At 44.0% G+C, this 21,300-nt stretch overlaps 1 protein-coding gene across 1 annotated transcript; it reads right to left on the bottom strand.

Annotated features, from left to right (window-relative positions):
- Positions 1 to 13,276: 13,276 nt before the first annotated feature.
- LOC127931060 (uncharacterized) lies at positions 13,277 to 14,471 on the bottom strand. Its single transcript, XM_052521988.1, has 2 exons — positions 14,465 to 14,471; positions 13,277 to 14,181 (listed from the first exon to the last, which is right to left on the bottom strand). The coding sequence occupies exons 1-2, from the start codon at positions 14,469 to 14,471 to the stop codon at positions 13,277 to 13,279; spliced, it is 912 nt and encodes a 303-aa protein (XP_052377948.1).
- Positions 14,472 to 21,300: the final 6,829 nt, after the last annotated feature.

Raw genomic sequence — 21,300 nt, 5'->3', positions numbered from 1 at the left:
TGGTAATAGGGGTTGCGACAATGGCGGCGGATAGTTTCAGAAATAGAGGGTCCAGATTGTCAAGCCCAGCTGATTTATACGGGTCCAGGTTTTGCAGCTCTTTCAGAACATCTGTTATCTGGATTTGGGTAAAGGAGAACCTGGAGAGGCTTGGGCGAGGAGCTGCGGGGGGGCCAGAGCTGTTGGCCAAGGTAGGAGTAGCCAGGCGGAAGGCATGGCCAGCCGTTGAGAAATGCTTGTTGAAGTTTTCGATAATCATGGATTTGTCTTGTCGGTGGTGACCGTGTTCCCTAGCCTCAGTGCAGTGGGCAGCTGGGAGGAGGTGCTCTTGTTCTCCATGGACTTCACAGTGTCCCAGATCTTTTTGGAGTTGGAGCTTCAGGATGCAAACTTCTGCCTGAAGAAGCTGGCCTTAGCTTTCCTGACTGACTGCATGTATTGGTTCCTGACTTCCCTGAACAGTTGCATATCGCGGGGACTGTTCGATGCTATTGCAGTCCGCCACAGGATGTTTTTGTGCTGGTCGAGGGCAGTCAGGTCTGGAGTGAACCAAGGGCTGTATCTGTTCTTAGTTCTGCATTTTTTGAACGGAGCATGCTTATCTAAAATGGTGAGGAAGTTACTCTTAAAGAATGACCAGGCATCCTCAACTGACGGGATGAGGTCAATGTCCTTCCAGGATACCCGGGCCAGGTCGATTAGAAAGGCCTGCTCACAGAAGTGTTTTAGGGAGCGTTTGACAGTGATGAGGGGTGGTCGTTTGACTGCGGCACCGTAGCGGATACAGGCAATGAGGCAGTGGTCGCTGAGATCCTGGTTGAAGACAGCGGAGGTGTATTTGGAGGGCCAGTTGGTCAGGATGACGTCTATGAGGGTGCCCTTGCTTACAGAGTTAGGGTTGTACCTGGTGGGTTCCTTGATGATTTGTGTGAGATTGAGGGCATCTAGCTTAGATTGTAGGACTGCCGGGGTGTTAAGCATACCCCAGTTTAGGTCACCTAACAGAACAAACTCTGAAGCTAGATAGGGGGCAATCAATTCACAAATGGTGTCCAGGGCACAGCTGGGAGCTGAGGGGGGTCGGTAGCAGGCGGCAACAGTGAGAGACTTATTTCTGGAGAGAGTAATTTTCAGAATTAGTAGTTCGAACTGTTTGGGTATGGACCTGGAAAGTATGACATTACTTGTGCAGCCCTATTCCAATAATGTTGCATTCCTCTCTCAATCTTCAAAAGGAATGATAGATTTGTGTAAGCAAAAGGTAGTACTGCCATCACAACAAATAGACCAATCCATTTTTATGTTGAACCTCCAAATCATATTGCCCTCTAGTATGTATTATATTACCCCCCGCTTCTATCTGTTGTATGGACCCTGCTTTATTGAGCTGTATGCTGACATTCATCTAGGTATTTTTTGGTGACATTTAAAAAATATATACAGTATAATGAGCTCTGATGTGCTTCTGTAATGGGATGGAAGGCTACATGGGAAACGGTTACCTCCAACTAGGAAGTCTCCTTTTTCCCAAAGCAAGACAATCCAATTTCCCCTGATTACCATCAAGCCCCTCTTGGAGCATTAGTAAACGGTGAGAGGAGAGGAGGATGGGCCAGTGACCCCCCCCTCTAGCACCAGCTCCCAGACACACAGGTCCAGCCAGCCTCCCCACTGCAGCCCATTAAAGAGCCCAGTAAAGACCAGAGCCCCCACCTGCCCTAACATACATTTATTCAGCCACAGTGCACCAACCTGCAGCAAAGTGCTCTACCTCTGGATACCACTGTCACATGCTATGTGGGCTACATACAGTATTTGCCTTCAAAGGTAACCTGGTGCTTTTGGTTTCATCATTTGACTGAAATGTACAGGCATGTTTTTAGTCTAAGTTAATATAATTTTTATACAAACTTAGTTTTGCAGTGGTTACTTCATTATGTTGTATACTTCTATATGCTGTTAAGCTTAGTTTTTATATGGTATTATTCTGTATTATTTTATACGCTGTTAATCTGTGTTAATTGTGGTGTGTTTGTATGTGTTGTGCATGAGCCAACTCGTGTGTGTGTGTGTGTGTGTGTGTGTGTGTGTGTGTGTGTGTGTGTGTGTGTGTGTGTGTGTGTGTGTGTGTGTGTGTGTGTGTGTGTGTGTGTGTGTGTGTGTGTTCCTGTCATACCCTGGGAGTGTCCCTTCACATCCTGTGCTGTCCCAGCCCATCCGGGACTAACACCAGATTAGTGGGAGCAGATTAAGACCTAAACCCCTTACAGTTTAATTATTCCTGTATGTATTTGTGTGCGTCAAGGTCCCACTCACTGCCTCTACACTAAACATCTGCCACTTCTCTATTGTATAGGACAATAGACCAAACATAGTGTGTGTCAGTGCGTCTGCGCACTGACATGCATTTATTGTCCGGATATGCATCTGTCTGTTCAACCAATTAGTTGTAAAGGCATTTGTACTTACTATATGAATTTGATATTAATACTCACTTTGCACATCAAGTGGGATTAATACCCATTCATGATTTATTGCAGCTTTAGCTGAGTAAGCCCAACACTCACATTGTACTGAATACTCAACGTTGTCATAGGGATAGGCCATAAGAAAATACTGTATCCCTCTGTACCATTTATGGTTGAGGGCATTTGCATTAGTATTCTATCCATCTTGAGGGAATTTAACTCTAATGGAATCAGCAGACCCTGAAGTGGTGCTACTCGGGGCAAACAATAGGATCTCTGGGCTTGTTAGAGAGAGCCTTTACTAGGCAGTGTAGGAGATCTCCCCTCATGCTCTGGGACGGTTTAACAGTCTCTGTCTGACACTGGGTTGGTTCTACTAATGGTTCTCAGTAGTTAATGGCTAGGGCCAAGGGCTAAGAAATAGAGGATTTACTGATATTGAAAGTGAAACACTGTGTTTGTTGCTTTTCACATAAGGGTCCATATTGAATGAACCAACTTAAATGTTGGACGCAATTGATAGTCAGGTCCAGAATGATTGGCACCCTTGATAAAGATGAGAAAAAAATACTGTATAAAATAAATTATACAAATACTGAGCAACAGTATATTGTATGCAACAAAAAAATAGGAAAGTAATTCAACAAAATCTCAAAGATGGGGGTCAACATTATTGGCAGCCCTGTTTTCAATACTCAAACAATACTATTTTCCTAAAATGTTTTATGAGATTGGAGAACACACAAATCAACGTTTATTGGCTGCATACACAGTTTACCAGATGTTATCGTGGGTGCAGCGAAATGCTTACAGTATGTTACAGCTCCTAAAAATGCAGTAAATGTAAACAAGTACACAAATAATCAGAACATTAAATAAAATAAACAATATCTTGAAATGTCAGAACAAATCTAATTGACAACCCAAATAGCACTGTAACAGTAATCTGTAAAAATAGTCTGTCCTCGGTTGCAACACTCACTGCCTCTGAAAGCAACGTCAGCACAAGAACTGTTCGTCGGGAGCTTCATTAAATGGGTTTCCATGGCCGATTAGCCGCACACAAGCCTAAGATCGCCATGCCCAATGCCAGGCGTCGGCTGGAGTGGTGTAAAGCCTGCCACCTTTGGAGTCTGGAGCAGTAGAAACACGTTCTCTGGAGAGATGAATCACGCTTTCCCATCTGGCAGTCCGACGGACCAATCTGGGTTTGGTGAATGCCAGGGGAATGCTACCTGCCCAAATGCATAGTGTCAACTGTAAAGTTGTCATCAAGGCACGGGGTGGCTACTTTGAAGAATCTCAAATATAAAATATATTTTGATTTGTTTCACACCTTTTTGGTTACTAGATGATTCCTTATGTGTTATGCCATAGTTTTGATGTCTTCATTATTATTATACAATGTAGAAAGTAGTAAAAATAAAGAAAACCCTTGAATGAGTACAGTAGGTGTGTCCAAATGTTTTAATGGTACTGTGTGTGTAGAAAATATATTTTAAAAATATATTTTCCTTAATTATTTTCCCCTCAACCAGCCACGTCACGGACACCGATGTCTTGTTTCCAGACAAACTAAACACCTTCTTTGCCCGCTTTGAGGATATTACAGTGCCAACGATGCGGCCCGCTACCAAGTACTGTGGGTTCTCCTTCTTCGTGACCAACGTGAGCAAGACATTTAAACGTGTTCACACGCACATTGCCCTATCCCACCTGGACAAGAGGAATACCTATGTAAGAATGCTGTTCATTGACTACCACTCAGAATTCAACACCGTAGGACCCTACAAGCTCATCATTAATCTTGAGGCCCTGGGTCTTGACCCCAACTTGTGCAATTGGGTCCTGCACTTCCTGATGGGCTGCCCCCAGGTGGTGAAGGTAAGAATCAACATCTCCACTTCGCTGATCCTCAACACTGCAGCCCCACAAGGTTGCGTGCTCAGCCCTCTCCTGTACTCCCTGTTCACCCATGACTGCGTGGCCATGCATGCCTCCAACTCAATCATCAAGTTTGCAGACGACACAACAGTAATAGGCTTGATTACGAACAACGACGAGACAGCCTATAGGGAGGAGGTGAGGGCTCTCAGAGTGTGGTGTCAGGGAAACAAACTCACTCAATGTCAACAAAACAAAGGATATGATCGTGGACTTCAGGAAATAGCAGAGGGAGCACCCTCCAATCAACATCGACGGGACAGCAGTGGAGAAGGTGGAAAGTTTTAAGGTCCTCAGCGTACACATCACGGACAAACTGAAATGGGCCACCCACACAGACAATGTGGGGAAGAAGGCGCAACAGTGCCTCTTCAACCTCAGGAGGCTGAAGAAATTTGGCTTGTCACATAAAGCCCTCACAAACTTTTACAGATGCACAATTGAGAGCATCCTGTCGGGTTGTATCACCGCCTGGTACAGCAACTGCACCACCCACAACCGCAGGGCTCAACAGAGCGTGGTGCGGTCTGCACAATGCATTACCGGGGGCAAACTACCTGCCTTCCAGGACACCTACAGCACCTGATGTCACAGGAAGGCCATAAAAATCAAGGACAACAACCACCCGAGCCACTGCCTGGTCACTCAGAGTCAACTTAGGACACTAAAGAGGCCTTTTACTTTCGTAACTCTGACCATAATTGCCTACCGTCTGTAAACTAATAGTGTCTTAATGACCGTTCCACAGGTGCATGTTCGTTAATTGTTTATGGTTCATTGAACAAGCATTGGAAACAGTGTTTAAACCTTTTACAATGAAGATCTGTGAAGTTATTTGGATTTTTACGAATTATCTTTGAAAGACAGGGTCCTGAACAGGGGACGTTTTTTTTTTTGCTGATTAAAAAAAATCCATAGGCCTAATGGACAGACAGACACATGCTCAAACTTGCACATCCAAAAATGGGTGTAGCAAATACAGATTGCCCATTTTTAATTCTATCAAAAGTGTGTGAGTTTGAGCATGTGTCCATTAGGCCTATGGATTTATTTATTTTTATCGGCATGATTTAGATTGAGCAATAAAAGCCTCACTTTTATTCCATAGGCTGTGATCCTCACTGTGCAGCTGTTGCTAGAGCGCATTTTCACTGGCTGTCCACTGGTTTCATAAACAATGATTCATATGCAGCTTAAACTTCTTGAATTCAACCATTATTGGGTTCAAATACACATTTATATTTGAACAGCCATCCAGAACAACCACAATCCTTAGGCGCAAATAGCTAAATGAGATAGCAGCGGTGATTCACATCAATGCGCTATGTAGATATCAATAATAAGTGATATTCATATCATCGTAGACTACACCACTGCTGACATCCTTACCTCCAAGCATTTATTCAAGTTGGATAATCTTTGGATGCCGACAGCGGTCACACCATTGGAAGACATAGCTTGGACTGTAGCCTACAAAAGCCTATTCCTGCTCTTTTCCCGCAATCCATCAAACAAATTTGCTGTGTCATCATAGTGGTCTCTGAATTATAGTCTGACTCGCTCACGTTGAACAAATTTTAATTTGCGCCTTTTTTCAGTTCTGGTTTGAATGTCGTTGAGAAAACAGAAGTGTCAAAGTTTTTTTGTGTGAACATATTTTCGGAATTTAAAAGGAGTCCTCGAAGTAATCATCTAGTTTTTCAAAAGTATCTGTAATCTGTACAATATTTTTGCTGGTAACGTAACGGATTACAGTTTTTTTTTTTTTTGTAATCCATTACATATAATCCGTTGCGCCACAACCCTGACCGGTAGTTATATAGGATGAGCCTTTACTAGAGTACAGTATCTTATAAATTGGGTAAAAACAGTATGTAAACATTATTGGGAGTAGACCAGATCAATCTTTCCAAATCATTGATATCCTTTGTCTGCTATTCTGAACTCCAGGCAGTGCTATTCAGCACTTTGTCCAATATTTTATTTGAAAAAACGGTTTTAAACGCTCATTTCTAGTGACTTTTGAGAGCTATACAGACATATTAACAGACACATTTACAGGGGGTCCTTGCAGAGGGGCTGTGCCCTGGACACCATATATGAATTGACTGCCCCCCCATCTATCTTCAGAGTTCGTTCTGTTAGGTGACCTAAACTAGGATATGGTTAACACCCCGGCCGTCCTACAATCTAAACTAGATGGCCTCAATCTCATACAAATTATCAGGGAACAAACCAGGTACAACTCTAAATCTGTAAACATGGGCACCCTCATAGATATTATCCTGACCAACTTGCCCTCAAAATACACCTCTGCTGTTTTCAATCAGGATCTCAGCGATCACTGCCTCATTGCCTGCATCCATTATGGGCCCACGATCAAACAACCACCCCTCAGCGCCTGCAAGCACTCCCTAAAACACTTCTGTGAGCAGGCCTTTCTAATCGACCTGGCCGGGTATCCTGGAAGGATATTGACCTCATCCCGTCAGTAGAGGATGCCTGGTTGTTCTTTAAAAGTAATTTTCTCACCATCTTAACTAAGCATGCCCCAATCAAAATATGTAGAACTAAGAACAGATATAGCCCTTGGTTCACTCCAGACCTGACTGCCCTCGACCAGCACAAAAAACATCCTGTGGCGTACTGCACTAGCATCAAATAGTCCCTACGATATGCAACTTTTCAGGAAAGTCAGGAACCAATACATACAGTCAGTTAGGAAAGTAAAGGCTAGCTTGTTCAAACAGATTTTCATCCTGTAGCTCCAACTCCAAAAGGTTTTGGGGCACTGTAAAGTCCATGGAGAATAAGAGCACTTCCTCCCAGCTGTCCACTGCACTGAGGTTAGGAAACACTGTCACCACCGATAAATCCACGATAATCGAGAATTTGAATAAGCATTTCTCTACGGCTTTCCTCCTGAATACCCTGGCCAACAGCTTTGCACCCCCCGCAGCTACTTGCCAAAGCCTCCCCAGCTTCTCCTTCACCCAAATCCAGATTGCTGATGTTCTGAAAGAGCTGCAAAATCTGGACCCCTACAAATCAGCTGGGCTAGACAATCTGGACCCTCTCTTTCTAAAATTATCTGCCACCGTTGTTGCAACACCTATTACTAATCTGACTCAACAGCCTTGGTTTCTCAAATGGTTCACCAACTACTGTTTACATCTGACCCTTCTTTGGACACTGTGTTAACAAACCTACAAACAAGCTTCAATGCCATACAACACTCCTTCTGTGGCCTCCAACTGCTCTTAAATGCAAGTAAAACAAAATGCATGCTCTTCAACCGATCTCTGCCTGCACCTGCCCGCCCGACTAGCATCACTACTCTGGACGGTTCTGACTTAGAATATGTGGACAAATACAAATACCTAGGTGTCTGGCTAGACTGTAAACTCCCCTTCCAGACTCACATTAAGCATCTCCAATCCAAAATGAAATCTAGAATCGGCATCCTATTTCACAACAAAGTCTCCTTCAATAACGCTTACCAAACATACCCTCGTAAAACTGACTATCCTACCAATCCTCGACTTCGGCGATGTCATTTACAAAATAGCCTCCAAATTCTACCCATCAAACTGGATGCAGTCTATCACAGTGCCATCCGTTTTGTCACCAAAGCCAATATACTACCCACCACTGCACCCTGTATGCTCTCGTTGGCTGGTCCTCGCGACATATTCTTCGCCAAACCCACTGGCTCCAGGTCATCTATAAGTATTTGCTAGGTAAAGCACTGCCTTATCTCAGCTTATTGGTCACTATAGCAGCACCCACCCGTAGCACACGCTCCAGCAGGTATATCTCACTGGTCATCCCCAAAGCCAACACCTCATTTCCTTCCAATTCTCTGCTGCCAATGTCTTGAACGAATTGCAAAAATAGCTGAAGTTGATAAAAAATAGCTAAAATAGCTGAAGCTATCTGAGCAGCTTACCGATCGCTGCAGCTGTACACAGCCCATCTATTAATAGCCCATCCAACCACCTACCTCATCCCCATATTGTTTTTATTTACTTTTTTTGCTCTTTTGCACACCAGTATTTCTACTTGGACATCATCATCTGCACATCTATCACTTGTGTTAATTTGCTAAATTGTAATTACTTCGTTACTGTGGCCTATTTATTGCCTTACCTCTTTATTCCATTTTGTGACGGCCCTGAATTTGTCTGAATCGTCTGTGCATCTCCTTCCAATAGGGCGCTTCCCCTTTATAAATAGCCAGCATCAGCTGCGTAAAAGTGGGGTTGTGATGGAGACGCAAATGAGGATGTGTTCAACCCTCAGTTTCGAAGCTGCTCTATTCGGTTTGTTTTGTTGTATTTAAAAGTGTGCTTTGTAGCCTAATAGAGTTTGCCCAGGATCGGATCCACACTTTGCGTTGTGGACTACACATATACCTTTGACTATTGGATGTTCTTATAGGCACTTTAGTATTGCCAGTGTAACAGTATAGCTTCCGTACCTCTCCTCGCTCCTACCTGGGCTCGAACCAGGAACACAACGACAACAGCAACCCTCGAAGCAGCGTTACCCATGCAGAGCAAGGGGAATAACGACTCCAAGTCTCAGAGCGAGTGACATTTGAAACGCTATTAGCGCGCACCCCGCTAACTAGCTAGCCATTTCACATCACATCGTTACACCAGCCTAATCTTGGGAGTTGATAGGCTTGAAGTCATAAACAGCAGAGCTGCAGGCAAAACGCACGAAAGTGCTGTTTGAATGAATGCTTACGAGCCTGCTGCTGCCTACCATCGCTCAGTCAGACTGCTCTATCAAATCATAGACTTAGTTATAACATAATAACACACAGAAATACGAGCCTTAGGTCATTAATATGGTCGAATCCAGAAACTATCATCTCGAAAACAAGGCGTTTATTCTTTCAGTGAATTACAGAACCGTTACGTATGTTATCTAACGGGTGGCATCCATCAGTCTAAATATTCCTGTTACATTGCACAACCTTCAATGTTATGTCATAATTACGTAAATTAGTTCGCAATGAGCCAGGTGGCCCAAACTGTTGCATATACCCTGACTCTGCGTGCAATGAACACAAGAGAAGTGACACAATTACACCTGGTTAATATTGCCTGCTGACCTGGATTTATTTTAGCTAAATATGCAGTTTTAAAAATATATACTTCTGTGTATTGATTTTAAGAAAGGCATTGGTGTTTATGGTTAGGTACACGTTGGAGCAACGGCAGTCCTTTTTCGCGAATGCGCACTGCATCGATTATATGCAACGCAGGACACGCTAGATAAACTAGTAATATCATCAACCATGCGTAGTTATAACTAGTGATTATGATTGATTAAGTTTAATGCTAGCTAGCAACTTACCTTGGCTTCTTACTGCATTCGCGTAACAGGCGGGCTGCTCGTGAGGCAGGTGGTTGGAGTGTTGGACTAGTTAACCGTACGGTTGCAAGATTGAATCCCTGAGCTGACGAGGTAGAAATTTGTTGTTCTGCCCCTGAACAAGGCAATTAACCCACCGTTCCAAGGTCGTCATTGAAAATAAGAATGTGTTCTTAATTGACTTGCCTAGTTAAATAAAGATGGGGAGAAATGGGGGGAAAATCTGCAAAATCAGCGTACAAAATTACCGATTTCCGATTGTTATGAAAACTTGAAATCGGCCCTAATTATTCGGCCATTCCATTTAATCGGTCGACCTCTAGTGTAGACTTGAAGGACCAGACGGGACTCATTCCCTCCCAAACCAAGAGGAGAAACCTGGCACCCCTACAAACAATAACCTCAAGTCAAAACCGTTACAATTTGCACATTGTATATATATATTTCTATTGTGTTATTGACTGTATTTCTGTTTATTCCATGTGTAACTCTGTGTTGTTGTGTGTGTCACACTGCTTTGCATTATCTTGGCCAGGTGGCAGTTGTAAATGAGAACTTGTTCTCAACTGGCCTAACTGGTTTAATAAAGGTGAAATATATATATACATGTTTTTTAAAGGGCACTTACACTGATACAGTCCAATCAGTCTAAGGGCCATGACCATTCATACTGTACTGAATACCAGTATGACTTCATGTGGATATATATATCAAAAACATTTTGTACTCTTTCTCTGCGACTGTATGATTAATTTCCTAGCATTTTACTCACTTCCCCTATGTCAGGTTATTACTACTGCAGCTCTACATACTGTATGGTCTAAAACTTAACGTCATATTTTCAACTTATAATACAGTTAGTATACTGTAATAATAAACAGCAACATACACAGTTAAAATCTGTTTAAAACTTTTTTTTAAGGTAGGCTTGAAAGGTCCAACAGAAATGAATCAATCGCCACTCTAAAATGAAATCTAATCATGACAGCCTCTCTCCTGCATGAAGTAAACACATACAATTCACCCTCTCGACTTAAGATGCTATAATTTCATCAGAGATATTATGAACTCTATGAGCTTGGAGAGGCACTTCTCACTGTCTTACCTGTTTGTTGCCTTTCTCTCTCTGCCTGCCTGTCTGTCTGTCAGTGGGTATCATCATGCCTGCAGTTAACACATGCAATAGACCCACTAGACCAGGGATGGGAAAATTTGATGGGGGTGAGGGCAACACAAAAATCTGAACTCATCTGTTTACCCATATCCATACCCACACATGCAGTCAGAGCCAGCCCTAGCCTTTTGGGAGCCCTAAGTGAAATTTTGTTTGGTCTCCATTGAAGGTTGTGGGTCTTCCAGTAAGACACCGACCCCAAATGCACATAAAAAGCACCCTGGAATGATTCAAGTAGAGATGCTGGACTGTTCTGGAGTGGTCAGCGAAGAGTTCAGATCTAAATTACATCCAAAACCTATAGCGAGATCTGAAAACAGCTGTTGGTGGAAGGCACCCCTTAAACATTGAAGAATTAGAGCAGGTTGCTGCTGAGAAGTGGAACAAATTGGCATTAGAAAGGTGCAGCAAGATCATTGATGGCTACAAGAGGCATTACTCTGCAGTTATTTTGTCCAAAGGCTTTGCAACCAAGTACTACCTCTGGGGTGCCGATGTCATTTGTCTTTATTTTCGAAATAAATTGGTAAACTTCAGTTTACAGAAATAATGTTTCTTCTGGAATGTTGAAAAACCAATAACAAGGTGTGAAGACCGATTAACATTTTTTTTTAAAGTATTTTAATTTTATTTTAAATTTCAACTTATTTGAGAAGAAATAGGGAATTGACTTTATCAAGGGTGCCAATAACTCTGTACCTGACTGTATATTTCATGCTGCCTTGTATGATCGTTCTATCTTGTAAGTAGCAGAAAGGCTGTTCCTGTGGCTGTGCTGGCTGCTGATAGTCAGGTTTTGACAGCCTTAGACCTTACTAAAGAAACAGCCAGTTAACTCAGTGACTGCAGGTATTCTAATTGTTCCCATCTGATCCTGCGGCTTGCTGGTGACAACAGTATTGCAGTTTGTCATCATTATGGGGTGAAAAGGCACGCTGGAGTGGTAATTAAGAGATGAATCCCCCTTGATGATGCGTGTCATACACTGTGTCAGTGTTACACCGACCTCCTCCCCGTCTCACTCCCGGCCTCATGCCTCCTACACATAGAGTCCACAGGATTTACACCCCCGCTCTAGGACACAGAGTACAGATACCACTTCAATTAGTCCCAAACGGTGGCCGTGCTCAGGGCAGATTGCTCCTTTGTAGCAAGACCATTGTGTGACGGTACGGCCTCCGTGGATAATGCATTTAGCGCGTTCTCACCCCAGGACAATGACGAGAGACGCCCAGGCTTTGTCCCTCGACCCTGGCCGTGTCACCCTACCTCAGAGCCTGTTGAGCACGGAGGTCTGCCTTCTCTTCCTGGCCCATTGGCCACAGTGTGTTAACCTGTGGCAGGGACGGCTCAGCCAGGGCTCAGGGGTAGCTACTGGGCTAATGCCATTGGTTCCACTGGCTCAGGTCGCTATAGAGTCTCTCCCAAGTTGAAAGGTTTAATTGTTCGCTCAGGTTGAGATCAATATTTAATCTTTTCACATAATCCCCTTTATGGTGAAATCATTGGGTTTTTGATTTAGTCAATAATACCATAGTTTTCTCAACTGCAAAGTTTGCAAGCCACAAGTAAGAACTTTACAACTGTCAAGGCTAAGGTTCTTTCATTGTTCTTTGACACAGAGCCATGGTTATTGTCTCTATTACTGTGTTATGGGTCTGCAAGTTAGACTTGTTTGTCTTTAGCTCTCCTCAGGTTTCTTAACATTTCTCACTCTCTTCTCGCAGGATGACGAGGGCCAGACAGCGTTACACTAGTTGTCATAAACCAAAAGCTTCCAGATATCAGAGAATGTCATCTAGATTTCTGGGTGAATATGTGTATATAGGCTATGTTTGTGTATGAATGGTTGTATGTCTGTACATGTACTGTAAATTGCATCTCTGTTTATGAGTGTGAACAATTGTATGGTGATGGATGGGAAAGCGTGCACCATCTGCTCTCTTGGCCCTGCATCTGTCTCACTCTCCCTCGCTCTTTCTCATCCCCCTCTCTTCTCCCTCTTTTACTGCTTTTTCTATCTAAGGTGCCTTTCATCCATCAGCGTCTCTTTCATCCCTCCCTCTTTCCATCTGTGTGTGTGTGTGTGTGTGTGTGTGTGTGTGTGTGTGTGTGTTTGTGTGTTTGTGTGTGTGTGTGTGTGTGTGTGTGTGTGTGTGTGTGTGTGTGTGTGTGTGTGTGTGTGTGTGTGTGTGTGTGTGTGTGCTCATGTGCTTGTATCTAATCTATGGTGTGTGTGTCTGTGCGTATGGAGTGGCAGTGTGTAATAATCACCAGGTCTCCCCAAGGAAATCAACAGTGCTCCTCAGACTCGCAATACCCCCTCCCATGGGCGGCCCCCATGTCCTCTGAGCCCTTGGTGTGTGTGTGGGGGGACACCATCTGGTCCCCGGCTGGGCTGGGTGACTACAGGGTGGGGACTGGGTACGTGGCTGGGCAGGGTGACTACAGGGTGGGGAGTGGGTACGTGGCTGGGCTGGGTGACTACAGGGTGGGGACTGGGCATGTGGCTGGGCTGGGTGACTACAGGGTGGGGACTGGGCATATGGCTGGGCTGGGTGACTACAGGGTGGGGACTGGGCACGTGGCTGGGCTGGGTGACTACAGGGTGGGGACTGGGCACGTGGCAGGGTGGGGACTGGGCACGTGGCTGGGCTGGGTGACTACAGGGTGGGGACTGGGCACGTGGCTGTGCTGGGTGACTACAGGGTGGGGACTGGGCACGTGGCTGGGCTGGGTGACTACAGGGTGGGGACTGGGCACGTGGCTGGACTGGGTGACTACAGGGTGGGGACTGGGCACGTGGCTGGGCTGGGTGACTACAGGGTGGGGACTGTGCACGTGGCTGGGCTGGGTGGGGACTGGGCACGTGGCTGTGCTGGGTGACTACAGGGTGGGGACTGTGCACGTGGCTGTGCTGGGTGACTACAGGGTGGGGACTGGGCACGTGGCTGTGCTGGGTGACTACAGGGTGGGGACTGTGCACGTGGCTGTGCTGGGTGACTACAGGGTGGGGACTGGGCACGTGGCTGTGCTGGGTGACTGCAGGGTGGGGACTGGGCACGTGGCTGGGCTGGGTGACTACAGGGTGGGGACTGGGCACGTGGCTGTGCTGGGTGACTACAGGGTGGGGACTGGGTACGTGGCTGGGCTGGGTGACTACAGGGTGGGGACTGGGCACGTGGCTGGCGTACAGTAAACCACACGCCACTGGGGACCCAGGCAGGGACAGGAGGATGGGGCTTTAAAAAATGACTAATAAACATAAGCGATGAACTCTTGGAGACAAATAGCAGAGAATGAAAATTCATTTCCACCTCTCTTTGCACAGGGCCACAGTGGCTGGCAAATGATTAATGGAGGGTTTACTGCACACTATAAATTGTTCTCCTTCTCAACGACTCCCGGGGGGATGAGGGTTTTTACAGACCAAGGCCCCACACGCAGCCCCCAAAAAATATATACAATTTAAAAGAATAAAAAATGATTGAACCTGACATAACCACGGCTGTTTTTTTTTCTTCTCCCTGCTGAGAACGGGTGACACTTTAGCCACCTCTGGGCTGGAGGATAAAAGGGCCTGCTGTCAATCAGCCGTTCCTGCTGACATCAGCCCATCACACAAGAGCAGGAGGGCTCTCTTTTTAAGAGGAGAGAGCGATTGACACTGGCGGAGAAAAGCACTCTGAGCACAGAGGAATCTAGGTGCATCAGCGCTGTGACTCGCTAACTGAGTTAAGAAAATGCAAGCCCTATCCTCATATCGTAGCCTAGCCTGTGAGTCCTTTTAGTGGGACACAAATTGCCAATCGGGCACAAATTGAGTGTTTCAGCCAACCACAGGTTCAGGGAAATGTCAATGGGCCTCCATATGAGCTTTTCATTGACTCCTGCACTCAGGTTAAAAAAGGAATATAAACACCAATGCTTAGAGGCTGTGTTTAGACATAGTTGTGTGCATCATGTCTCCTCAGGTGACCTTGGAGATATTTAAAGGTGATCCTATCCTTTTCTATTAGTAATTTGGGTACTGTAAGATATACAGATAAGTGTGTATTAAAGTTGCTGTCAGAATAATGAGATTTACTATGTCCTGTCTTGTCATACCACCCAGAATGATATATGGAAATTGCTGCTTTCATGGCATGTTACCTATGTAGTCAATCCTGGATCCTTTTACCTCTGAAGTGCATCACAATGATATCGCTTTCCTCTCTCGTTCTCTCTCACCCTGGTGTGCTGTGCACCCCCCCCCCACACACACTCTCTCCTTCTGTTCTCGCTCCCTGTTCTGTTATTCTGCCCTCCTCCCGCTCTGTCCTGCAGCGTCTGCGTGTGAGTTTGCTGACGTAGTGGAACTGCTTCTACAGGCTGGAGCAGACCCTTCCATGAAGGACCAGGAGGGCTCTCTGCCTGAGGTGGTCACTGAATCCAGCTCCATCTCCTCACTGCTGCGCCAGTACACCGCCCCCAAGGGCTAGGCCCAGCTTCGCCATCCCCTCTCCTCCCCTCCAGCCGGTGCCCATCCCATCCTAGACCTAGCATCCAGCTCTCTCAGTAATGGTCATCACACTCTGAAAGTGCAACCCACCACTTCATCATCTCTCATGTCCCATTCCAAGGAATGCATCCATCATCATCGCTATTAAAGAAATTAGTTTCTCACTGACTTTTTCAGACCACCTCCTTTGATGACACGACAGTCATGTTTGCACTTCGGATTTTGTGTTACCTTCACTTGTCTTGTGTTTCCTGATTATTATTATTTATTTTTTTGAAAGACATTTGGATAGCATATGTATATTGGTAAAAAAAAATTAAAAGATATATAACTTCCAAAGAAGTTTACCTATTATTAACTATCTAGTCTGACTGCTTATTTAGCATTTTAGTTGGTATCATCCTTGCATATATAGATCTGGACAAGAAAATACAAATTTAACCTATATTTGTCCAAAAATAAACTTAGAATATGCAATTTTATATTCAGATGGAGCATGGAGAAATCTAGCTAAAAGTTATTCCATGATAACTAACATAACCACAGCAGCACACCGATCAAATTCCCTGGCCAGGCCTTCTGTCTCCCTTGGCCCACCCCACATACCCACACCCTCTATTATGTCACTTAAGATATATTTGGATGTTCTCCAAATAGTCAACACATGGGCTGCCTCCAAATCTGCTTTAGTTTTTCGTAAGCTCTTCTGATCAGAGCAGTCTCTTTGGCACCCCCTCCCTCCCACCTGATGAGAATACTAAATCTGGAATCTCAGCTCTTAACTACAGCTTGATAAAGAAGCTAATGCACATTTGAACAAACAATGGGGACATGCTGTAATCCCTCTCTCTGAACACGAGGCATTAAATAACAGTCACCAAAAAGAGTCCTGCTGCGGCTGACTGCTGTCTGTCACCATGGCCCCAGCATACAGAACAGAGATGGTCCAGCCCAGACACTCTGCTCTGTTGCAGTATCACTGAGAGAGAGAGAGAGCATTGTTATGCATTCCCTACACAACCAGGAATTATGCTGTCGGTATATTTCCAAAGGATGTTTCGCCAATTTTCCAGTAATTTCCTAAATCCTGATCGGGTTGGAGTAGTAGTCGGTGACGGCATGCTCCCCAGGCATGTCTGCACAACTGTGACACTAAGCCCATTATGTTTCCATTATGGGCCTCCATTTTCTCTGAGCTTTTCACTTTTGACACTGCTTCCTCTCAAATCGCAGCCCATATTGCTCAACCTTCTTTACTTAACGTTTATGCATTTTTACAAGTCGCCTCTCTATGGTTCTCTAACACCATTAGTGACAGATGGCCAAGGTTTGTTACAGAGATGAACTGGAGCACTTTCCTCTCCCTCTCTTACTCTCCCCAGTCTGGGGGTTAAAGGCAGTGGCATGTCATTGTACTGGCCAAGTCTTAATGCAATCCGCTCGCTAGTCCCCAGAACAGTATAGCTTGAAATTCAACAGTAAGCAAAATCTCAGCTCTGCTGTTGAAATGCATCCCTCTAATATCTTCAAGAGGACTCGATAAGTCTCTTGCTGCAAGCCGTGTGTTTAGTGCATGATTAACAAGCATTGCCGTCTGCTGCTACTCAAGGCGATAGTGATCAAAGCTGCTACACAGACACTCAAGTGTCTATATGGTTCTTCTCCTCAGAATGTTCTTATGCAACACCTCAGCAGACACTGAAGGCAATATCCTGTTAACGACCCTCCCTCTCTCTAATTATATTATATGTACATCTCATTTCTGCTATAATGACCCAGTGAAACAAACCTAATTTCACTTCAAACAGAAGAACAACCTTGAAGTTGTCATTGAAAGGCCTCTCTGTGACTCAAACCCTTTTAAAGCTACACTCTGTCATGGCAGCCATTGCTCAACATTAAAATAAAATATCATTTTAGGAGACAAATATCCTGTCTTGATGTCCAAGATTAAGTTTAGTCTGAACCAAATATCTATTTACATGTTAATGTATTTCTTTCCATCAGAAGGAACATAGAATTGTTACCTTCAGGAAGTTTGTAATAAAAGCCTCAGATCGATGATAATGGCATTTGTGCTTGTGTTTGTCATCTTTGCAAAAGCAACAGTGCAGGAATTTCCCAGATTTATTTGTATACTAGTGCTGTAAGTGCCGTGTAAATTATCCTAACTGTCTTTGTCGCTGTTTATCTTTGTAAGGCAGCACTATTAAAGGCTATCCATTAATGCCCATGGCTTGTCTAATCAATGGCTGAATAAAACCAGCTTGTTTTGTGGCGTTTTATGCAGACGTGCTTGTTCTGCAACAGGAATAGCTAAAATGCAACCAAATTGATGATACTTAAGTATAGGACACACATGCTATAACTCCGACAAGGCTGGATAACAGATACATTATTAAAGAGTTATATTTACATTCTATTTGTTTCCATTTAACTATGAATCTATAGCCAGTATATTGCAGATGACTAGCCAACAAGACTGCTTTTAGCTCATGGGTTTTTGTAATGCGGAATTGTAAGGAACTTAAAATTGAGACTTGTCGTATTCTGTTAATTTACTATCATATGTAATATACACTCCTGTATTTATGCCATACTTAATGCTTCTCTCTATCTCTACACTCCTGTAATTATGCCATACTTAATGCTTCTCTCTATCTCTACACTCCTGTATTTATGCCATACTTAATGCTTCTCTCTATCTCTACACTCCTGTATTTATGCCATACTTAATGCTTCTCTCTATCTCTACACTCCTGTAATTATGCCATACTTAATGCTTCTCTCTATCTCTTACACTCCTGTATTTATGCCATACTTAATGCTTCTCTCTATCTCTACACTCCTGTATTTATGCCATACTTAATGCTTCTCTCTATCTCTACACTCCTGTATTTATGCCATACTTAATGCTTCTCTCTATCTCTACACTCCTGTATTTATGCCATACTTAATGCTTCTCTCTATCTCTACACTCCTGTATTTATGCCATACTTAATGCTTCTCTCTATCTCTACACTCCTGTATTTATGCCATACTTAATGCTTCTCTCTATCTCTACACTCCTGTATTTATGCCATACTTAATGCTTCTCTCTATCTCTACACTCCTGTATTTATGCCATACTTAATGCTTCTCTCTATCTCTACACTTAGAAAAAAGGGTTCTGCGGCTGTCCCCATAGGAGAACCCTTTTGGTTCCATATAGAACCCTCTGTGGATAGGGTTCTACATGGAACACAAAAGGGTTTGACCTTGAACCAAAAGGGGTTCTTCAAAGGGTTCTCCTAAGGGGAAACCGAAGAGCCCGTTTTGCTTCTGGATAGCACCTATTTTTTTAAGAGTGTATCTTGCCTGACCACAAAGCATATTTATCCATATTTCACAAAGCAGTTTACAATTAGTTAGCAGTGCAGGGATTAAGGAAAAATGTGACTGTGCAAAACTGCAATCTGGTGCAGTCTTTAGTAGCAGAGGGATCAGTGTTTGCAGCAGCTAAGCAGATGTGCTGCTTCAGCCCCCGTTTTGTCTCTTCTATGGGTGGGAGTGGTGTATATGGGCTAACAAACAAACACTACCGGCCAAGGACTAGCAGACACAGAAAACCAACACCCATCATTGGTTACTAACTGGATCTCCATCTTTGAATGTGTGTGATATTTATTATCAATTCATCCTTAAAGGGATAGTTTACCCAAAGTAGTAAGAGTATAAAAAAACAAGTTTTAAGTGAGAATAGGCATTGGTCTGAAGCTGAAAAAGAAAGTAAATTAACTTGAACACAACAATGCCTATCCCACCCATGCTCTACTAAGATTGTACAGCACACAGCTTTGACCTACTACAATAGCTATGTTGGTACTAAACACTATATGTGTAGGCAGGTAGCACAGGATTCAAACCTTCTCAAACAGCCTAATTCATTCTCTTGGAGGCGGTGCTTCCACAATTTGATTTGTACCACATACAAGTTAATGTATTGGATTCTTCACACACAACAGTAAGACATTATCCCACTACACTACCTTTTCATGCTCTTTTTATTAAATGAATGCAAGCTTTACTTTAATACTTACAAGACCATCTGGCTTGATTGAGCTGTTTTGTCCTGTAATAATGTGGTGCCTGCCTGTATTTTTTGGTTAGTTGGTGCACAACATAACAGGTGGTGGTGTGTTGGACACAGTAGCTTAGATAGATAGAGCCTGTCTGCTTTCCTCCCGAGTGGCGCAGAGGTCTAAGGCACTGCATCTCAGTGCTAGAGGCATCACTACAGACCCTGGTTCGATCCTGGGCTGTATCACAACCGGTCATGATTGGGAGTCCCATAGGGCGGTGCACAATTGGTCCAGCATCGGCCGGGTTAGGTTTTGGCTGGGGTAGGCCGTCATTGTAAATAAGATTTTTTTCTTAACTGACTTGCCTAGTTAAATAAAAAAGCCTGATTTCTGTAACTTAGCTTATGTTTGTACTTATTTATCTTTGCAATGAAGATGGTGACGGAACAATAATACACATTTACAATCGGCCGATATCTAAAAATACATACAGCTAAATTATACGATGCATTCGGGAAAGTATTCAGACCCCTTGACTTTTTCCACAATTTGTTACTTTAAGGCCTTATTCTAAAATTGATTCAATTGTGTTTTCCCCCCCTCATCAATCTATACACAATACCCTGTAATGACAAAGACCAAAATGCTACAAGCTTGGTAATCCTGTATTTGGGAAGTTTCTCCCGTTCTTCTTTGCAGATCCTCTCAAGCTCTGTCAGGTTGGATTGGGAGGGTCGCTGCACAGCTATTTTCAGGTCTCTTCAGAGATGTTAGATCGGGTTCAAGTCAGGGCTCTGACTGGGCCACTGAAGAACATTTAGAGACCTGTCCCGAAGCAACTCCTGCGTTATCTTGTCTGTGGGTTTAGGGTCGTTTTCCTGTTGGAAGGTGAACCTTCACCCCAGTCTGAAGTCCTGAGCGCTCTGGAGCAGGTTTTCATCAAGGATTTCTCTGTACATTGCTCTGTTCATCTTTCCCTCAATCCTGACTAGTCTTTCAGTCCCTGCCACTGAAAAACATCCCCACAGCATGATGCTGCCACCACCATGCTTTACCGTAGGGAGAGTTCAATCTTGGTTTCATCAGACCAGAGAATCTTGTTTCTCATTGTCTGAGAGTCCTTTAGGTGCCTTTTAGCAAACTCCAAGCGGTCTGTTATGTGCCTTTTACTGACGAGTGGCTTCCGTCTGGCCACTCTACCATAAAGGCCTGATTGGTTAAGTGCTGCAGAGATGTGTGTCCTTCTGAAAGGTTCTCCCATCTCCAAAGAGGAACTCTGGAGCTCTGTCCGAGGGACCATTGGGTTATTGGTCACCTCCCTGACCAAGGTCCATCTCCCCCAGTTGCTCAGTTTAGATGGGCGGCCAGCTCTAGGAAGAGTCTTGGTGGTTCCAAACTTCTTCCATTTTTAACAATGATGGAGGAGACTGTGTTCTTGGGTACCTTCAATGCTGCAGAAATGTTTTGGTACCCTTCCCCCGATCTGTACCTCGACACAATCCTGTCTCGGAGCTCTACGAACAATTCCTTCGACCTCTTGGCTTGGTTTTTGCTCTGACATGCACTGTCAACTGTGGGACCTTATATAGACAGATGTGTGGCTTTCCAAATCATGTCCAATAAATTGAATTTACCACAGGTGGACTCCAATCAAGTTGGAGAAACATCTCAAGGATGATCAATGGAAACAGAATGCATCTGAGATAAATTTTGAGTCTCATAGCAAAGGGTCTTAATACTTATGTAAATAAGGTATTTCTGTTTTAT

This window comes from Oncorhynchus keta, chromosome 1 (assembly GCF_023373465.1).
Source record: "Oncorhynchus keta strain PuntledgeMale-10-30-2019 chromosome 1, Oket_V2, whole genome shotgun sequence".
In the NCBI taxonomy this organism is placed as follows: Eukaryota; Metazoa; Chordata; class Actinopteri; order Salmoniformes; family Salmonidae; genus Oncorhynchus; species Oncorhynchus keta.
This window is presented reverse-complemented; position numbering and strand designations above follow the sequence as displayed.